The sequence below is a fragment of the Peromyscus californicus genome, unplaced genomic scaffold (genome assembly GCF_007827085.1).
Source record: "Peromyscus californicus insignis strain IS unplaced genomic scaffold, ASM782708v3 Scaffold_22__1_contigs__length_63687245, whole genome shotgun sequence".
Lineage (NCBI taxonomy): Eukaryota > Metazoa > Chordata > Mammalia > Rodentia > Cricetidae > Peromyscus > Peromyscus californicus.
This window is the reverse complement of record NW_026294525.1, coordinates 32391186-32410502: the sequence shown is the minus strand read 5'-3', so window position 1 is coordinate 32410502 and position 19317 is coordinate 32391186. Positions and strand designations below refer to the sequence as shown.

At 42.0% G+C, this 19317-nt stretch overlaps 1 protein-coding gene across 3 annotated transcripts in view; it reads right to left on the bottom strand.

The window, feature by feature from the left end:
• Positions 1-364: 364 nt before the first annotated feature.
• Med23 (mediator complex subunit 23) overlaps positions 365-19317 on the bottom strand; it is a 45885-nt gene continuing 26932 nt past the window's right edge. For all 3 annotated transcript variants that reach the window (XM_052751193.1, XM_052751194.1, XM_052751195.1), the window contains 15 exons: positions 19151-19293; positions 18055-18229; positions 17478-17641; positions 15425-15549; positions 14278-14483; positions 14005-14185; positions 12562-12732; positions 11779-11995; positions 9922-10158; positions 8056-8221; positions 7341-7413; positions 6055-6269; positions 4467-4587; positions 3458-3589; positions 365-1209 (listed from right to left, as the gene is read on the bottom strand). In XM_052751193.1, coding sequence (XP_052607153.1) covers positions 1045-1209; positions 3458-3589; positions 4467-4587; positions 6055-6269; positions 7341-7413; positions 8056-8221; positions 9922-10158; positions 11779-11995; positions 12562-12732; positions 14005-14185; positions 14278-14483; positions 15425-15549; positions 17478-17641; positions 18055-18229; positions 19151-19293 — 2491 coding nt within the window. In that variant the 3' untranslated portion in view covers positions 365-1044. The remainder of the gene's footprint in view (positions 1210-3457; positions 3590-4466; positions 4588-6054; positions 6270-7340; positions 7414-8055; positions 8222-9921; positions 10159-11778; positions 11996-12561; positions 12733-14004; positions 14186-14277; positions 14484-15424; positions 15550-17477; positions 17642-18054; positions 18230-19150; positions 19294-19317) is intronic.

Genomic DNA, 19317 nt, shown 5'->3' with positions numbered 1-19317 from the left:
TAGCCAACTAAGTTTATTATCCTAATTTTTTACAAAGAATAACTCAAGATTCCCAGGTGATGATGTTAACATCTGTAGTGCAGACACAAAGGCTGCCTTAGTCTCCAAGCAGCGGGTGCTCATATTAGGTCATTAAAGATATCATATAATTGATTCGACTTTACTGGCTTTCAAGGTTTTCAAAATGCCATTTCCCTTTAAATTAGCACCTCAAAAATCAACAAACCCCAAAGAACTAAAATGTGCACTACATTTAAAATTTGGGAAGTTATAAAAATTCAGAAAATTTGAAGAATCTTATCATTTGCCAGGTGAGTATGAATCTGGAAAGGCACACAATGTATTTCAAAAATAGATCAGGGAATCAAACATTTGAGCATGGCTTTATTTAAATTTATACATCTCATGTTATTTTCTTACAAGGTTTCTAACTCATTTTATACAGAAAGTTCAGTGCAAAGGCAAAACTCTTCTATACTTTGGTAGAAACTTTACATCTTTTATTTGGAAATATTTGCAAACTTAAAATTTATAGTTAAATTTTACAGCCAGTTAAAAAAGAGTATGAAACCTCGTTTGTTCTTGTAAACATAGGCCTTTTAATTAATAAAAAGGCTCTAAAGACGTAACAGAGGACATTTGTATAAAAGGGTTTGTAATGACCATTTGACATGTGTTATGTCTTTAAGACAACGTGTATGAAATGTGAAGATGTCCCTTACAATAATTTAAAAAGTGGCTGAAACAAGAAATCTGAGAGTGCCTGGTAAAAGCCACTTAATTATAGAAAGCCCCTGCTCCTAGGGACTCTGAACACACTTATGAATATGAACAACATGTAGCTTACTTAATCTCTTAGAGACGAAATACAGACAGGGAGAAGGAACTCCGAGGGTGTCGAGAGATCCAGTATTTGAATCAGAATAAACCAATCTGAACATGCGGCTGCTTCTGTCCCATCAGCACAGTGCGCCGTGTTCAGATTTAGAAGACGTGAGTCCACTTTCGCAGGCAGAAGCATTCTTCACCACAGCGTCTCGGCTTTCACTGAGTTACTGGTAGAGATGGTGGCACCTGACTGGACTGAGGTGCTGGAGACCCGCTGTTGAGGGCCTGGGGAGGCACCGCTGGCTCCATCTTGCTGATGTGTGTGATGAATCGGAGACGAAGCTTTAAAGCTGGCTTTAAATTACAGATAATCTTCTCTACCTAAGAAACGAGAATACAATTAAGAAAAAGAACACACAAAGAGCTTCCCATTTACAGAAGTGACTTCCAGTTTTCAACAGTACATTACATACAGGGGGGCTGGCAGACAGGAAGAAAAAGGAAGCGTTAGCCCCCAAGGCCAAGTTCTCAGCACAAAGGAGATTTACCTCAGAAGGACGAAGGACATAGAGTAAGAGACAAAGACAGGACACAGAGGACGAGGGAGAAAGGGAAGAGAGCAAGGGAAAGGGGGTATGGTTATTTGTCCCACAGGGACAAAGGACAGCCTCTGGATAGAGAGCAGACAGACAGGGCACCCAGGAAAATGGCGGTTTAGAAAGATACGAGAGGAAACCCCGTGTTAGGATGAGGTGTTTAATTTTAACTGGGCATGTTAATTAGGTGAACCAAAGGGGGCTTCTGATTGCTGGACCTTGGTGGTCAGTCTCAGGGGGAGGGGGGAAGTGGCCAAATAAGGGAACAGACCTTGGCGGCTAGCTTTAGGAATGTAATCTAATGGCTTTTAGCAAGGGAGCGGGAATGCGGGGAGGGCAAGGCCTGCCAGAGCCATGCTGGCCACCCTTGAGCCGGCCAGAGTCCCTTCAGGAAGTTTTACAAAACAGATACGATTTTTTCTTATACAAGCAAGCGTATATAGTCTCCCAGCCACACACAACGTATATGTACATGAGGTGTCTATATGCCTATCTGTCTATGCATGCACTTCAAGAACTTACCAGCCATCTGCCCGCCCAGTTATCCATCCTGCTATCCACAACTAGAACTGTTCCCATTAGAAGCTGTATACATTGAACAACTTGGTTATCCTTCCCAAATGTTATGCTAGCAGAAGCAGGAAGAATACTTAGATTTTAAAGTTTTTTGGATAACTAACATTTGTAACATTTACCTCCAAAGCTATTTTCTTGATTTTATACTTGGATTCATCACACACATTAGATGGAAGCACCAGAGCCTCCACGGTATCAGATGCACTCCGGAAGTATTTTAAGGAGACAAATGCACCAGTCTCCCAGCTTCTTAGCTTTACTGTTCTTTGATCTTAGGAGGAAAGATCAGGTTGCCAGTAATGTTTCTTTTTGCTTTATTCCCTTGTCAAAGTTTAAGTCCAAATATAAAGAATACATTTTGGTTTTAAAAAGCACTAATCAGTTCTCCTACTTTTCTGTGTCTTAACAGAAGCAGACACTAAAAGAAATTCCTTCCTTCCTCCCTCTCTCCCTCCCTCCTTCCGAGGGAGATTATTAACTCCAACAACGCCGAGAAGGCATACAGTAGCCCATGCCGCCCTGGTCTCAGCTCCAAGTGAGGAATGTAGACCGGCATGCACACGCTGACACAGTGATTACCTTTCTCTCTGACAGACATGCTCAAGAACATACATGCAAGCGTGGAGATGCTACAACAAAACCCACTTCTCTGTACTGTTCACAGAGCTAATTAGGAGAAAATTCCAACAGCACTAAACATGATAACTGCCCCACAGGAAAGGGGGGACAGCAGTCAAGTATTTAGAAGAAAGGGGTGTACCTCACCTATCTGCCACATTGCCACCCCAAAAGTGCTCAGATGGTTTCTTACACATGGGAAACACATGCATGACCAAGGAAGTGCCTCTTCACATGTTGAGTCTGTGTGTATCCCTTCCAATTCCATATCTATATCATTATCCACAGACCTTAGGCTGTGTCATGTGATACTGAACAAATCTAACACTCCAGACGGAAACCTTCCAAATGGTGGGGAACATTTCCCTGGGACTTGGTTATTCAGGTTAAGAATCCTCATGTTCTTCAGAAACTCTCCATACGCCAATCTCTTGACCAGCCTGGCTTGACTTCTAGCTGTGCCACTGTGTGTTCAATGTTCCAGAGACCACCCTAATCAGTGGGGCAAGGGAGCGTCCTTCACTAAGAACACACACCCTCTGGGGTCTTCCTGGCCACACCACACTGCTTTCCCCATGTGAGATGACCACTGAATGAGACTACTGCCCACTGATGCCTTAGGGTTTTTTCAGATGTTTTGTTTCAAACATCACAGTGAAAAGTCAAAGAGATCATTTTTTTTATCACTGTATCTAGAATAATGTTATCTTCTGGCCTTAAGAGGTACCTCACAAAAATAAACTCAAACTAAAATACTCACTCAAACAAAAATGTTTATCACTATGTATTCAAGTTTGATAGGTCAAACATCATTAAAAAGTAAAAAAAAATTAACTTACTTGCTCTTTTACACTGTCACCAGTAAACATATACTTCATATGATACAGGAAGTCACAGATGGGGTCCATGTAATTTAAGTGTGTGCTGCACTGGTCTACATTCAACAGCATGTCATAAAATGCTACACCAATCTATACAAAAAAATAATGTCAGGTTATTTAAATGACTAAAATGATCAAATTATTCAACAGAACACATCTGGTCTCCCACACTGGCACACAAGATGGCACATGTGCAGAGAACAGTCCGGGGTCACGCATCTCTATGCACCTAGGAGCTACAGAAAGCCTGCATTCAGGGTGGAATCCCAGTGCTACAGAATGGCCTACCAAGAAGTCTTCTTTACAACTTAGTATCTCTTAGAAGTAAGAAATAGGATCTCCTTTCTAGATAACATCTCTGGAATAAATGCACTCCAGGGATGCTTAGGCTTCTAGTGTACCTCCTAGTTCCATTTGCTAGCTAATTAAAAAAAGATTTGTCTACTTTATGTGTATATATGTGCACCATGTGCATACCTGGTACTCAAGATGCCAGAGGAGGAAGGCCGATACCCTGAAACTAGAATTACAAGTGGTTGTGAGCAGCCATGTAGGTTTTGGGGATCGAATCTAGGTCCTCAGCAGAAGCAGTAAGTGCTCTTAACCAGTGAACTATCTCTCCAGTTCCTGTGATAGCTAGAGATCTTAAAATTCTCTTCTTGCTCATTTTCTTAGAAATGCTTGACTTCATCCAGTCTCATGACTTCAAATAATGACACTGTAAATTCTCAAATGCATTTCTGTGCCCTTAACTTGAACTCTGACTTCCTCCTTGATAACAGCGAACTGCCCCTGCCATCTCCAGCTCAATGCACTGGAAACCAAACTTCTCCAGGTACATTAAACCCCCAATATGGCTCCCAGACCCTATGACACTGATGTCACTCCTCGTGCCTGACCTCCCCTGTGGAAAACACTGTCCAGAACCACATCTTTCAGACTTACACTAGGCCAGATGAGACTTTACCTCGATCATGCACCGGGTTCTCTCCTGCTGGAATCTTTGTAAAAACGGCCCTACGAGATGATACACATACAGCAACTGGAACTCAGTCTTCACTACAGGGAGAAGCACTTCAGTGAGAAACCTGAAGGCGGAAGATAAAAATAAAAACCTCTTACGAAGTGAAGTCAACTGAATTCTTTGAATTATGCCAATATACTAGTTATAAAAGAATTTAAGAAGACTGAAAAGCATATCTTTATCATTTTTCTTAAAAGTTCCATTTAATTTTGGCAACAATATCACTGCTTTTTGTGTACATGTATGTAGCATGAATCTTAGAGGGTCTTATTAATAAAATCAAACCTGAGCTAGGTATTGGGTTGAACACTGGAAGATCAGAGAGACAGAACAAGCCAAAGCTAACCTCACCTGGCCAACTTCTCAGCTGGTCTTGTTTCCTCAGACTGGAGGCTTCTGTGTCCTCATCCCAATGGCTCTCAGCTGAACTGCTGCTCGAAAGCCTGAAGCTTAACCATCTAAAAGCTTAACCAGCCAAATGCTTCTAGTTTCTGGTCCTCATGCCTTATATACCTTTCTGCTTTCTACCACCACTCCCTGGGATTAAAGGCGTGTGTCACCATGCCTGGCTGTTTCCAATGTGGCCTTGAACGCACAGAGATCCAGAGGGATTTCTGTCTCTGGAATGCTAGGATTAAAGGTGTGAGTGCCACCATTTTCTGGCCTCTATGTCTATCTAGTGGCTGTTCTGTCTCTGACCCCAGGTAAGTTTATTAGGGTGCACAATATTTTGGGGAACACAATACCACCACACATGTATGTGGGTGTGATATGTGTATGTCTGTGAGTATACATGCCTGAGTGTGCAGAGACCAGAGGACGTCAGGTCTCTGCTCAGTCACGCCCCTTATTCCCGTAGACGGGTCTGTCACTGAAGCTGGAGCTAGGCTGGCAGGCTTATGTGGAGCCATGTCTGGTTTTGTGTTTGTGCTCTGGGGATTTGAACTCAGGTCTTCATGTGTGCACAGCACACTCTCTTACAGTCTGAGCCATCTCCCTATCCTGGTAACAATAATACTTGCAATTAATCTTGCATATCTCACTGGCTCTTATTTTCAGTTGATTGATCACTGAAAGAAATCACTTCAGATCGAAAGGTAATCCTGAAAGTGCAGGCATTAAACGACAGGTGAGTTATCTAAAAGGTAAAGAGAGTTTAGGAAAATGCCATTCTCCTGAAGTTTAGATCTAATTGATAGCATTTTATAATCAACAAAAAGACTCTGAAAATAGACTGAGGCCAGTTTTTCAGTTCCAAAGGCAATTTCTGTGTTACACTCCGGGGAAGGCATAGATCTGAATAAGCCTCTTGAAACCACCGTGGAAAATGAGACAGCAGATGGTCCTACTCACACATAGAAGAAATGAAAACAAACAATTCTGAACTAAAAGAGGCTTTCTGATTAACTAGGGCTTCCACTATCTGAGACACCTTTACTCTGCAGTTCTCACGAATGAGAACGCACTCCACCTGTACGGCAGACTTAGGAAAGCAAAGCTGCCACATTTCCTGAGAAACACCAGCTCTTACTTTGGGATGAGAGAGAGCTGCCCAATGCTGGAATGGTGCCACACGGCGTGAGCAAGCGCTAACGTATAGCTGCAGCTCATCTCGGAGTAGGACTGATGACAGGCGGTGAAGTCGAAGAGGCGGAACGGATAGCCGACCCATTCCGTCTCTGTCGTCAGGCTAGGGCTGCTAATGACACTCACGATCCGGTCATGAAGGACAATCCAGTATGGTTCCTTTAAAAGCAGAGGCAAGTCAGGTTAAAAAAAAAAAAAAAAAAAAAAAAAAAAAGCACGTATCCAGTATTTGACCTCAAAGTTTATATGCTACTAAGCTTTCACATCCACTAAAGCTTTCCATTTCTCTGGCTTGTGTCTGTGAACGGATATTGTGAAGCAGAGCTGAGTGGCTTTGCACTGATCAGCCTGACCTGGGAACAAGGTTGACTTGCACCTTTCCAGTGTATTATTTAGTGTCTGATATTTACTATGCAGTAAACTGACTTTACCAATATTTACTATACAGACAAGTCTGGTACTCATGTAAAGAACAGAAATAAACACCTGTATTTATATTCTGAAAGCATGTAAACAAAATACGGATTCACAGAGCTACCCCAAAGTAGAGAGCATGGTGCTAATCAACACTATTCAAGCTCGAGAGACAACGAGGAGGTCGGAGAAGGGAGACTTCACGTGTGCTGGAGAAGCTAGCAGATGATGGAAGAGGGGGACCTTTGGCACAATGTCTTACTTACTAACATACTAGACCTAAAACATTTCTCACTGAGCACAGTGTGAGGAGGAATGGCTGGATACAGAACACGTTAATTGGCTGCAAACAGATCAGAGTATGAGATAGAAATAAAGGCTGGATAGGTGGGTTGGTACTGGCAGAGACTGCTAAGTCTAGTAGATACATTCAGAACTGAAGCAGGACGGCAAAAGAATAGTGATGAGACAGGGTCTCAGGTAGCCCAGGCTAGCCTCAAACTGAAGCTGTAGCTGAGGATGACTTGGAAACTTCAATCTCCCTGCCTCTACCTCCCCAGTGCTGGGACTATGGGTGTGTGCCACCACACCAAGTTTCTGTGCTGCTGGTTCTCAAACCCAGGGCTTCATGCATGTTGGGCAGGCACTCTGCCAGCTGAGCTACAAAGGCATGAGAGACTGAAGAACAAACCGGTTCACTGACTCGCGTGGCAGCCCAGTGTAGGCTCACCCTGTATACATGTTTGTCTGGACGACAACCGTGACAACAGTGAGCTCCACTGTATCACGAGGTATGGACCACAGCCAGGAACTTACTGGGAGGGCAGTGATGATCAAACCAATAGCGTTCATCCATGCTGTAATGTTCTCTCTCGGCACCAAGGGCTGACTGCAAGCAGACAGAAAAAAAATGTAAACTACTAAAACATTCTGTGATGATTGCCCAAGGACCTTGTTTTGAAAACAAATGTGATTAAGAAGATTCACAACTGATCAACTCCAAACAACAATGGCCATTTAACTGAAAAATGAATACATACAAAATAAGTTCTGTGTGTGTGTGTGTGTGTGTGTGTGTGTGTGTGTCCTTTAACAACAGTTGTGTTTAACGAAAGACTATTTGAACTCACTTAAACTTTCTCCCAGTCATTATTCCTTACTCTTTGCTGATTTTTAAAGACTTTCTTTTTGTGGGAGTTGGGGGTGTAGCTGGGGATTTAACCCACTGTCTAGCACTATCCCCGTTCCTGGTGATCTGTAGAGACATATTAGTGACAAGTTACCATCAGTCCTAAATGAATTCTCAAGCAGGTGATGAGAGGCATCAGTGTGAACAAACCTTGATCTTCTAAATCTGACCAGCATTCATTCTCTTACATGTACACCACGAAGATGAGACTGGGAACCAAAAGATGAGTATCATGCACAGTGCTCAATTTGGAGCACAGTGCTCAATTTGGAGCACAGGTCTGTCTGACAGTAACAGCTTCAACAGTCAATTGGCTCTCACTACATGAAAGAGGACACAGACCTTTTCAGGACGACATTTAGAAGGGCATTCCCAACATCTTTGCCTGGAACTGCCAAGGCCATGAGTTCCACACAAGTGACATGCAGAGCATGGGCAGCAGGGTTGGGGAACTCATTGAATCTCCAGTCACAGTTTGGGAAGGGCCCAGGAGACTTGCCAGCCATGGGTGCAAACGATTAAGGCAAAAACAATTTGACCATTCTGAGATTAATGACACATTTATAGAATGTTCACAAATTTCACAATGCTTCAAATGTAAGCATCTCATTTGATTAACAACTTATCTGATTATGAGCTGTCAAGAAGTGATTTAACTGCAATTAATACATAAAAGGATAAACACAAATTAAACACAAGGTAAGTACTCGGCATGACTGAAGTACATTGAGCAATAACCACAAAACACAAGCAGTCACTCTTACAAGTGACTCTTAAAACAGACACTATACCAGCAGGAGACAGGATCAGGGTGTCCCCAGGCTTCCTCAGCCTATTTCTTTTACAGCTATAGGACAATTTCACACAAAAATTATTTTAAAATGTGTAATCCTTCTATCTTAGGGAATATATTCCCTTGTTTATGAAAACAACACTGGTATGGTATGCAGACATGTTATGTGGATTTGCTGATAACTGTACACATGAAGTCAAACTGAAGAAATAAAAACATCAACACAACAGCTATGTAGTTCAAAGTTTAACTACTGTCTATTAGCAGCAGTATGCTTTGAAAGTACTCAAGGATTTAATATTTATTTAATTCATTGATTGAGGTATGGTCTTGCTATGTAGCCCAGGCTGGCCTTGATCTTTTAGAAATCTTCCCTCCTCTGCCTCTCAAGTGCCAGGATTAGGGGTATGTACCACTACACCTGGGTCTAAAGGATTCACTTAGAGCAACATGACGAATGCTCTCCAGGAGCAAACAGACATCTGTGATGTGGAACAATCTTTTTGTACAATATGAATATATATTACTCTCACTGCTTAATAAAAGGCTGATGTGCTGACAGCCAGGCAGGATTTTTGGGGAAGAGGAATGCTGGAAAGAAAAAGGGTGGAATCTCCAGAGTTGTGAGCCAGATACTGAGAAGCAACATGGGAAGTTCATAGAGGAAGTAAACGAGCCTTGGGCAGCACATAGATTAATAGAAATGGGTGAATTTAAGTTGTAAGAGCTGGCTGGAAACAAGCCTAAGCTATTGGCTGAGCATTTATAAGTAATAATAAGTCGTTATGTAGTTATTTGGGAGTGACTGCTGAGACAGAGAAAAACTCTGCCTACACACCTGCACTCTAAGACATAGTATACTATACAGAAGTAGGATTTCCTACTTTGAAACAAATGTTTATACAGTCTGTTCTTAAGTTTAAGTAGCAACAGAGAAAATTCCCTCCTATCTACTATGATGATACAATTTAAGATTTCAAAATTTTTACAGAGATAACATAATCATCAAGACCGCTTTTAACCTCAGCATTTGGGAGGCAGATCCATGAGTCTAAAGCCAGCCTGGTGTACACAGCAAGTTCCAAGCCAGCCATGACTAATTAGACTTTGTCTCAAAACAAATAAACACACACACACACACACACACACACACACACACACACACATCAGAAGAACTGAAGGTGGGTGCGGTGGTGTCCACTCAGTCTTAGTTCCTGGGGGAGCTGAGGCAGGAAGATTGCTCAAGGCATGGAGTTTGAGATCAGCCTGAGCAACACAGAGGCTCTGTTTCAAAGAAAAAAATCGAAAATGAGGTTTTGAAGTACATAAAAGCATTACCTTAAAAACAGTTCTCACGAGCTAAAACACTGCTATTTCTAGAGAGTCAGGAAGAAATATGACAGAAGAAAGGATATTGTCTACCAGCCGACCAATCAGCTTGCAATAGTAGGAGTCCTCTGGAACCCAAGGGTTGTCCTCCCGTGCATTCATAGCATGCTTCAAGTAAGTGTCACTGAGACACCAGCCCTGTGGCCGGTTATCTTTGAGGGAGCCAATGATTGCATGGACAAGTTTTCGTTTGAGATGGTCACGGTTTCTCAGGCACATTTCATAATAGTGCAAAGTATTATACAGATAAGTCACTGGTCGGTCTGCCAAGAAGAAAACAGGTCATCATGTTTATCAGGTTATTGTCAAGTGTAAAAAGTGAACCGGGTGCTTTCAACACTACATACAAACAACTAAGAAGATTATGACATTGCTTCACATGCTGGACAACTGCATACAATAAGAACTTTAATCCCAAGTCAGTCAAAAGATTCCTAATAATATACATAGTATTTAAGAATGGTCATTATTCTGAGTGAACAATTTCACCTCTGTAAATTTATTGTGTAAAAATGACAGAAAGCAAAAATGTCATCTACGGTCCTGTTCCCATTGCAAAAGGTTAGAAACTGTTAAGACAGTCATAAACAAAGGACTGGGAAATGATCACAGTAAGAGGCAGGTCGTTATGTACTGACACTAAGAGTTAACCTTGCCTGGGCTACATACAGAGTGAGTTCCAGGACAGGCTCCACAGCTACAAAGAGAAACTCTGTCTCAAAACACCAAAAAAAAAAAAAAAGAGTCAACCTTAATGCAGGAAATGGGAGAAAGAATCCAGTACAGAATACTGCACTGCATTTGTAATCAAACAACAACGAAGGCAAAGAGCACGAAACCAGAACAGCATCTCAGGAAGGGAACCTAAGCATCTGCAATACTGCTTGCTCAGACACTGCAAGAAGCTCTGCAGACACAGTGGGCCTTTTACTGCATACGCATTGTACACCACATTATACACCACATTCCCATATCCAGAGAGCGCTGTTCTTACAGACAGTCCTCCTTGAACCTGACACTGCCTCCGCAGTTATATACTTCTGCTTTCAAGGAAGATTCCGTAGATCAAGGACTGACAACTACCACTGGAAACCTTTTCTCACAGTGGCTACCCCGAGCCTTTCACACTGGTGTCATAGCCTGCATCACGCTCCAGTTTCCAGTCTTAAGGCCAGAGTTTCAATGGTCTCCCAAGCAAGCACCAGCCAAGTGAGCCGTGTTCCTGGCTCTTTTGTTTTCACAGTCTGTGGCTTTCTGAGAGGTTAATACACACCAGCTCTTTGAGGCAGCCTTGAAAGGACATCCTCCTGAGATGCACTGTGCACCACACCTCACCTTTCTAAAATACTGGTTCCCAGGCTTCTATCTCACTCAGTGACTTCCAATGAATACCATCTCTAGGTTATAAAACCCAAACTGCCATTTAATGGCATAAAATATACCTGACCATGCACTCAGGTATATTTCCTTTTCCAGCCTTATTTTGAAGCGCCTAAGTAAACATTCTTAACTCAGTCCAATGAAGCAATTTTCCTTCAAATATGCCCTTTTTTTTCTACCACCAGGGTTTTCCCAAAAAAAAAAAAAAAAACACCCCTTCTGACTCATATATTTTTCATCCCTCCTACTCAAAGAAATCATTGACAATCAGAAGTTCAAACTGGAACTCAGAAGCCTACCAAAATGCATTTTGTTTATAGTAAAATCACCCTGCTCTGAGTTTCGTTTCTACGCTGTGCATCTTATGATATCTTTACGACATCACTTCACAGCACTTACCTTTGAACACTTTACAACCTGCAGAATCACTGTTACCACATGGCAGTGCCCAGCCTGCTGGTTCATAAAGGTACCAGAAGGAATTTAAACATAAACCAACTCACCATGGAATTTATATAAGCCCCCCAGGTGATCCAGGAGGGTCTCCAGTGATTTGGATACTGGAAGTAACTCTAAAAATCTGTGGATTACTATATCAAACACCGGAAGGAACCGGAGACACACATTTCCAAAGTAGATGGGCAGATAGGGGGACTGGATTGGTACAGGAGGGTCAACCTGTTCTGCCAGGCCTTCGAAATACAGCTTCTCTGGATATTTCTGTGGGTGAGGAAACAGACATTTAGAGTATCTTGGAAAAGCTTGCTTAAATAGCTACGTAAAAACTGAAAATATTAATCTTTTTGTTTTTCAAGACAGGATTTCTCTGTGTAGCCCTGGCTGTCCTGGATCTGGCTCTGGAAACCAGGCTGGCCTCGAACTCAGAGATCTACCTGCCTCTGACTCTCGAGTGCTGGGATTAAAGGTGTGTGCCACCACCACTCGGCTATAAATATTAATTAAAAAAAAAAACAGCAATCTTTGATTTTTTTGGTGCTGGGAACTGGTATATGCTAAGCATATGCTCCCCAAATCAGTGATACCCCAGCTTCCCCAGGAGAAACACTATATTAATTTTACTCTAGCTTTCTCCATTTTATATGTAACCATGTCTGTGAAAAGTGCAGTTCCAATTTATTCCTATTCATTAGCATAACTTTACAGCTAATTTGCTTCCATACTGACCATAAAGGAAACAACAGAACCACAAGGAAATCTGCCTAATCGAGTAGCCGAACCCTGCACAGCTGCTTTGCAGAGCCCAGAACAACAGTTAGAGCCAGTACCTTATGGTAGTTCATATGCTTGGTGTGCCAGTCATTCTGGAGCCAGTGCTCTGGCGAGTTCTCCTTCACGAAATCACTCACTCGGTTTCTGAAGTCATTTGGTTTGAGCAGCAGCAACTGAATTATGAAATAACAAACCTGGGCTTCATTTCCTTCATGACTACGCATGGCCTTTGGAAATAAACAGAAAAATTATGTGAAATCGTCCTATCTGTCCAAAAGCATGGTCCTGCCACTTGGGAGGCTAAATTTTAAGACGGCAAAAATCTTCATATTATTAGAATTTTCTTAAGTGTCTAGTCTACCCCAAACCAATTTTTCAGTATTCCTAAAGGTTATTTGTCCCTTTCTGGCCTGTTTATGGTTCACTCTGCCTTTTGCTAGGAATGCTCACCTTAAAGTAAAACTTTCCTTGATAATGTGTTGTCATTGAGGTAGGGTGATGCCCACTGCTCTCTGACAATATTTTCCCTCCATCATACCTGACCTTTGATTGATAAACTTACCTCAGTCTCCCTACTACACTACAACTACCTGTGTGTTTATGTTCCACAGAAAGAGGTCAACGTTAATGAACTAAGCCACTGCAAATATTACCATGATGCTCTGGCTGGCCTTGAGCTCTCAATGTAGACTAACCTGGCCTTGAACTTGTGACAATCCCCGGCATCTGCTGGTATTATAGGCATGTGCCAATGTACCCAGTCACTACTGTATTTTTAAAGGGGTGTAATTTTCCAGGCTAATTCAGTCTTTTCTTAAAATTTTGCCCAAAGGGCTGAAGAGATGGCTCAGAGGTTAGGAACAATGGCTGCTCTTCCAGAGGATGTAGGTTCAGTATCCAGCACCTACATGGCTCCTTAAAATTTTTGGTAACTCAAGTTCCAGGGGATCTGATACCCTCTTCAGGGCTCCATGGGCATTGCACACATGTGGTGCCCAGGCACAAATGTAGGCAAAACACTCATACAAATAAAAAAATAAATAAACCTTAAAAGAAAAAAAAAAAAAAACTTTGCTTGAAACACACTAATAGGCAGAAGCAAAAGGAGCACTGGAGGACACTGGGTATAAATGGGAAACAGTCAGAATTCCGGCTACCGAAGGGAATGGTTACATTAGCTAGCATGCTACAAAGAAATGCAATGGCTTTTTACTATTTCCTGACCCCAGTCGGAGCCTCTAAGAATCAACCATTTGTATTTCAAAGTATCACAAGGCCAGAAAAATCTATTTTATTCACTTTTGTACCTTTGTGAATATAATACTAAATATTGAATATGTACTGAGCAAAGAATTCAGAAATTTCTTTACGAAGGCCAGAATGCAGCATAAAGCCATTAAATTCTTTGAAGCCAAATTGAGGAAATCAGCACGAGGTCTCAAACTCACACAGTTTGATCAAAGGATGATAAGAAGGCTTAGGAACTTATTTATTCTTACCAGGCAGAGAATTAATCTGTCCAACGTAACAATGTTATACTTCCATACCATGTCATTAAGAATTTCAATGCACTTATTGAGTTGCTGGCCTCCTGCTGATGTAGAGAACTCATACACCAAGAAATCTGCAAATGTTCTCACGTGGGCTACCAAGGCCCTGGCCCCAATTCTCTCTAATACTCTACAAGACAAAGAGTGAGAATTAAACTCTCTTCTAATATGGGTAACACTGTTTGTAAACAGACTGGAAACAGACCTAGGCTGCCAGCTTACCTATAGCCAATCTGACTTATGTGATCTGTTTCCAGGAGCATCTTCCAGAGCAGACAGAGGAAGAGAGGAGGGAAGCCTTGCACAGAGAACTGGGTAATAATCTCATTTTCATCAGTCATTGACTTCCACTTCCTATACTCTTCTTCCACATTTTTTTTCAGATTAAAGCGACTTTCCTGGGGTACATTATTTTGCTTGAAGAATGCCTAAAAGGAAGAGCAGAAGTTATACAGTAAAAGGAACAGTGGATGTATAGCAGTGAGAAACCTGTTCTGCATTTGGTTCTGGCATGACAAAACTAAATACCCTTGAGTAAGTCAGCAATGAAGGCCTGAATGTCTACACTAGGAAACGGACAGGCTGGCCTGCTAGCAACTCAGTTTCTTTTTCTGTACTTCCTCAACAAAAACTCCAAGCAAGCTTGAATTCAAAGTCTCTTCAATTATATTTTGCTAATCTTTGAGAGAAGAGAGAGAAGGAAGAAAAAGAAATGTGTCTACTTCTCGGGTTACCCATTTTAGTGTCTCTACAGGGAAAATCAATTACAACAGACCAGTGGTCTGATTACGGTCCCCAGACCAGCAGTCTCAGTCAGTCCTCAGGCCTTATCCCAGATCCACTCAACCAGACACTCTAAGGCTGGAAAAGCTTGCCAGAGTAATCCGAGAGGTGAGAAGCACCACTGGAGCTTCAGCAGGGGTCCTGGAAAAATCACTGTCCACCATGTCATACATTCTCTCTGAGAAGCATAAGATGCGTGAGGTTTGCCTTTCTCTTTATCATAAAGCCACCGCTATAATTTTGTTACATGGGTTGAATATCTATATACTTTATGAAGTTTCATTAAAGTATATTTTTCTCTATTCTAGTGATAGGAAAGAATTTTTCAGGTCATGTGTTAACTTTGTGAGATTCTAAAACTGCTCAATTTTTAAAATGAAACTATAATAATTACTTTTTCAGGAACACATTTAGTCTTCAGTAGGATGAGAAGCAACTCAAGAGATTTTGAGTAAAAGCAAGTATTTTCAAAAAGGAAATAAAAGCCAATTTCCTTTAGCTGTCACCAAGACTAAACACCCTGGAACGCACTGTGACTGGAAGAAAGAGTCATGTGTATTTACTATGTAACTCAAAACCAAATTACCTGCAGAGGGGCTGGGAAACAGCTAAGAGTGTGTGAAGCCCAATTGTGAGGAGTAAAATTCATGATGGTCTGAAGGATATCTTTACACCAAGTTCCCTGTATTGAGTCCGATCCTGTAAAAAAGTCTAAACAAACGGATGTGAGTCAGATCTCCAGGACCACAAATACAAAATGGCACAGAAAGAAAAAGCAACTGTGTGCACTGAGGGGATTCAGTGCGGCAGCCATTACTACTCACCTGTGCTTAACTCGGGACCAGGTAAACTTCCTGACTCTGAAAGTCACTAGGAGTGACTTAGACTTTTTAGTAAAAAATATGAACAATTAGTGAAGGGACAACAAAGGACTTTTGATTCTTTTCTACTTTTAATATGGTCTTTTCTGGACTAAGAGAATAGAACTGAGAAAGTAGATGTCTGGTTTTGGCAACTGGAAACAACTGTCTGCTCTGAATGTCACAAGTATAAATGTCTAAATTTGAGACGTTTACTTACACAAACAACAGTTTACAAACAGCTGAAACGGATGAATTTGGTATCCCTTTCTCTCCTTTCTAAAACAATAGCTCTCCAAGTGTGGTCTGCTGATCAGCAGTCGTCAGTGTCCACCTGCCCATCATCCTTCCTTCCTTGAAACAGAGTCTAGGCTGACCTCAACTTTGCAATGCTGCCTCAATTCTCCAAGTGCTAGGATTACAGGCTTGTGCTGCTGTACCTGGCCCTGTTGTCCTTTCAAGGATTTGATGTATTTGAAGCTATTGAAATAAGAACACCAAGACATGCCCGGCATTTTCTCAGGTTTGGTGGTGAACTGTTTGGCTCTCTGCACAAGTCGAAGGCAGCACCAGACCACACTATTCGACACCACCTGATTTCATCAAGGACAAAAGGTGCCAGTCTCGCTTAAGATTACTGTTAGTGTGCTCTAAGTCAAAAATATTAACGTTCTCAGAAAGGACTCTCAGAAAGCCTTCCCAAGTGCAGGGGTCTGAAGGGAAGGTGCTCACATAACTGAGTCCTGAGGTACAATAGCTGCTTTTTTAGTGGAATTTCAACTTGAAGTAAAAGAGCATCTGACAAAAGCCCGTAATTACAGAAAGATAAACATTTAGGAGGTACTTTCTCGAAAATTAACAGTCAGCCTGTTTCTTTAAGTGAAAAGAGTGATGGGATCTTTTAGGAATGACAAAGTTGATGTTTCAGGTGAAAATTAGATACTGGAAAAGTCCATCTCCACCATGAGTGTGATTGTTTCTGAAAATTTAAAGATTTTCTTATGAAATTTATAGTGATACCAACAAATACAATTTTATGAAACTGTAATGAGATGTGGTGACATTTGCTAGAACTACTTAAATCAGGGAATATTTTCCAAATGATCGACTCATAAAGGTATACTGCACACATACATTAAAAATGCATTTGCTGTAAAAGATAGGTCAGTGGATCATGGTGTATTGAAGCAGAAAGGTCCACTGACAGGACTGGGATTTCACACTACGCCTCATCGTTAGGCAACTCTAGACAAATGGCACGCACGATTATCTGGAAAGCCTACTGGGATATCCCTTTCCCCCAATCTCACGTTGGCCAGAGGCCGTACTTTCTTAATTCACTTTAAAGCAGCACTCACTGCAGGAGACAATCCTACCAGCAGCAGACTGGAGAAGACACCTCCGTCCCTTTACACCAGGTGTTGAAGGGCGATGAAAAACCAAAACAAGAGCACTGCTTCTTTTTTAAGTTTTGTACAAAACACTTTTTTCATAAATGTTCCTTATATTAATGTCACATGCTGCATTATTTTTAAATGAATTATAATTTTTTAAAATCTCTCCATTTTAATTACTAATAGACTTTATATAGAGAAAGAAATCCATACAAAGAAAATCTTTGGGCATTTCAAACTATTTTTAAAGCAGTTATGAAACAAAAAACCGTTCGTTAGAATGACGGTGCCATGAGCTTCCTTCCATCAGGAACTGATCTTACAGAGCCAGCAGGTCTGGCGCCTCCTGAGTGCACACTCCCCACGGGGCTTGCCCGATCTCTACCTGTGACATGGGTTGCTCTGGCTAAGGTCAGGATCAAGGCCCGATTCAGCTCTTCTGATTCTGCGGACAGCACCGTTTTGGGATCACTGAGGAAACGCGTGAACTGTGGCTGGACCTCTGAGCTCCCCAGCGCTGTGATGAGCCTCAGCGCAGTGCTCTCGACACTGGGCAGGAAAGCACAGTTCAGACTTACGCCCTTAGAGCCAACTGCAGTCATTAAAACGTAAAACACAAGGCTTACACATTTCCTTCCTTGGACAGAAAAAACCTCCCCCTTTGATGCTAAATTTTACAATGAGAAACCGCTGACCTCTTTACACATTCGACAAAAGATAGCTTATACTGAATGAAAACCCTCCTAGACGAATTAAAATGACACTTTAACCATGACTTAAAGCACATTTAAATGCAATTTCTATTAAAAACTTGCATTCCACTCCTGTGCTAGAACTATAGTATCTTAGAAACAGAATTTTAATTTTATGGCAAATAAGAAAAGAAGAAGGTGAAGGATTAAGTCTCCCACTTCAAACCACAGGCACACTAAGTCCACGGAAGGGCAGTCTGCAGCACTCACCACAGATGGAGTTGGTTCTGGTTGGTCTGTGCAACCGCAGCCAGCGTGTGGAGATGGCTGAGGAGCTGAACTCTGTAGTGAGGCTGGATGTGGTGCATGCGGTAGCTGAACATCTCCAGAAGTGTGTGCAGAATGCCCCAGGCATGGGACTTGAAGACAGTAGGCAAGAGCTGACCTAGAGGAACAAGAATTCCAGGCACCAGTTACTAAAAGAGACATACCTGGATATATCTGAAGAATGTCACACTCAGGATGTATGCAAAAATATGACTATAAAAACAAATACACACCAGTACATACATAGTTCTCCTCATAGGGGAAAAATCCAGGGCCTAAATACACACTGAATTTATCTTTCCTTTCTAGAGTTCGACAAGTCAGGCTCCAGCTAATATGGAAAAATAAAGTGAAAACAATCACATACAAAAAACAAAACAGCCAGGCGGGGGTGGCGCACACCTTTAATCCCAGCACTCGGGAGGCAGAGCCAGATGGATCTCTGTGAGTTCGAGGCCAGCCTGGTCTACAGAATGAGATCCAGGACAGGCACCAAAACTACACAGAGAAACCCTGTCTCAAAAAACCAAAGCAAAAACAAAAAAAACATACTGTCTGTGAAATGAATCACAGTGTTTCCAGTTAGAAAGTATGTCTTACTTAGAACTGCCAAATACTCACACCGTCTTCTGCAGTGTATGACACTCTCCTTCCCCATTGCCAGACTCAGCACTCACCTCAGGCCAGTACTGCGGCCTCTAGGAATTCACTGCACAGGAGAGGGAGGACCCTATCCTGCTCAGTGCACCCCAGCACCTAGCGTACTACCATCTCCTGCCATCTACTTAAGAACAAGCTGCCGTCCTGACAGACACTAAGGGGTTCTCCTGCTGGGCACCTTCTGCTCTCCTCTCTGGCCCCCGTCACCCATCACAGCACATCTTTCATTTGCCTACTTTACTCCCAGTCTGTGCCCCGCCTCAGCAGGTTGGCCTCAAGTCAATGACTTGCTTACTGCTGCATCCTCAGTGCTTGGAAGAGTACCCCTTGAATGAATGAATGTGTTCATCATTAGAAACAGCAGCCAAGTTTGTCTTACTGATAAATCCTTTGATGCCCAAAGACTCTATTTCCATATAGACCAGTAGACGACTGTAAGTCTCCACCAGAGCTGGAGCTAATGCGACACTGGATTTTGCATGAGCAAGTTTTATCACTCTGGTTGCAATGCTGTGAATAAGGCTGAGGAGGAAAAAAAGAACAAAA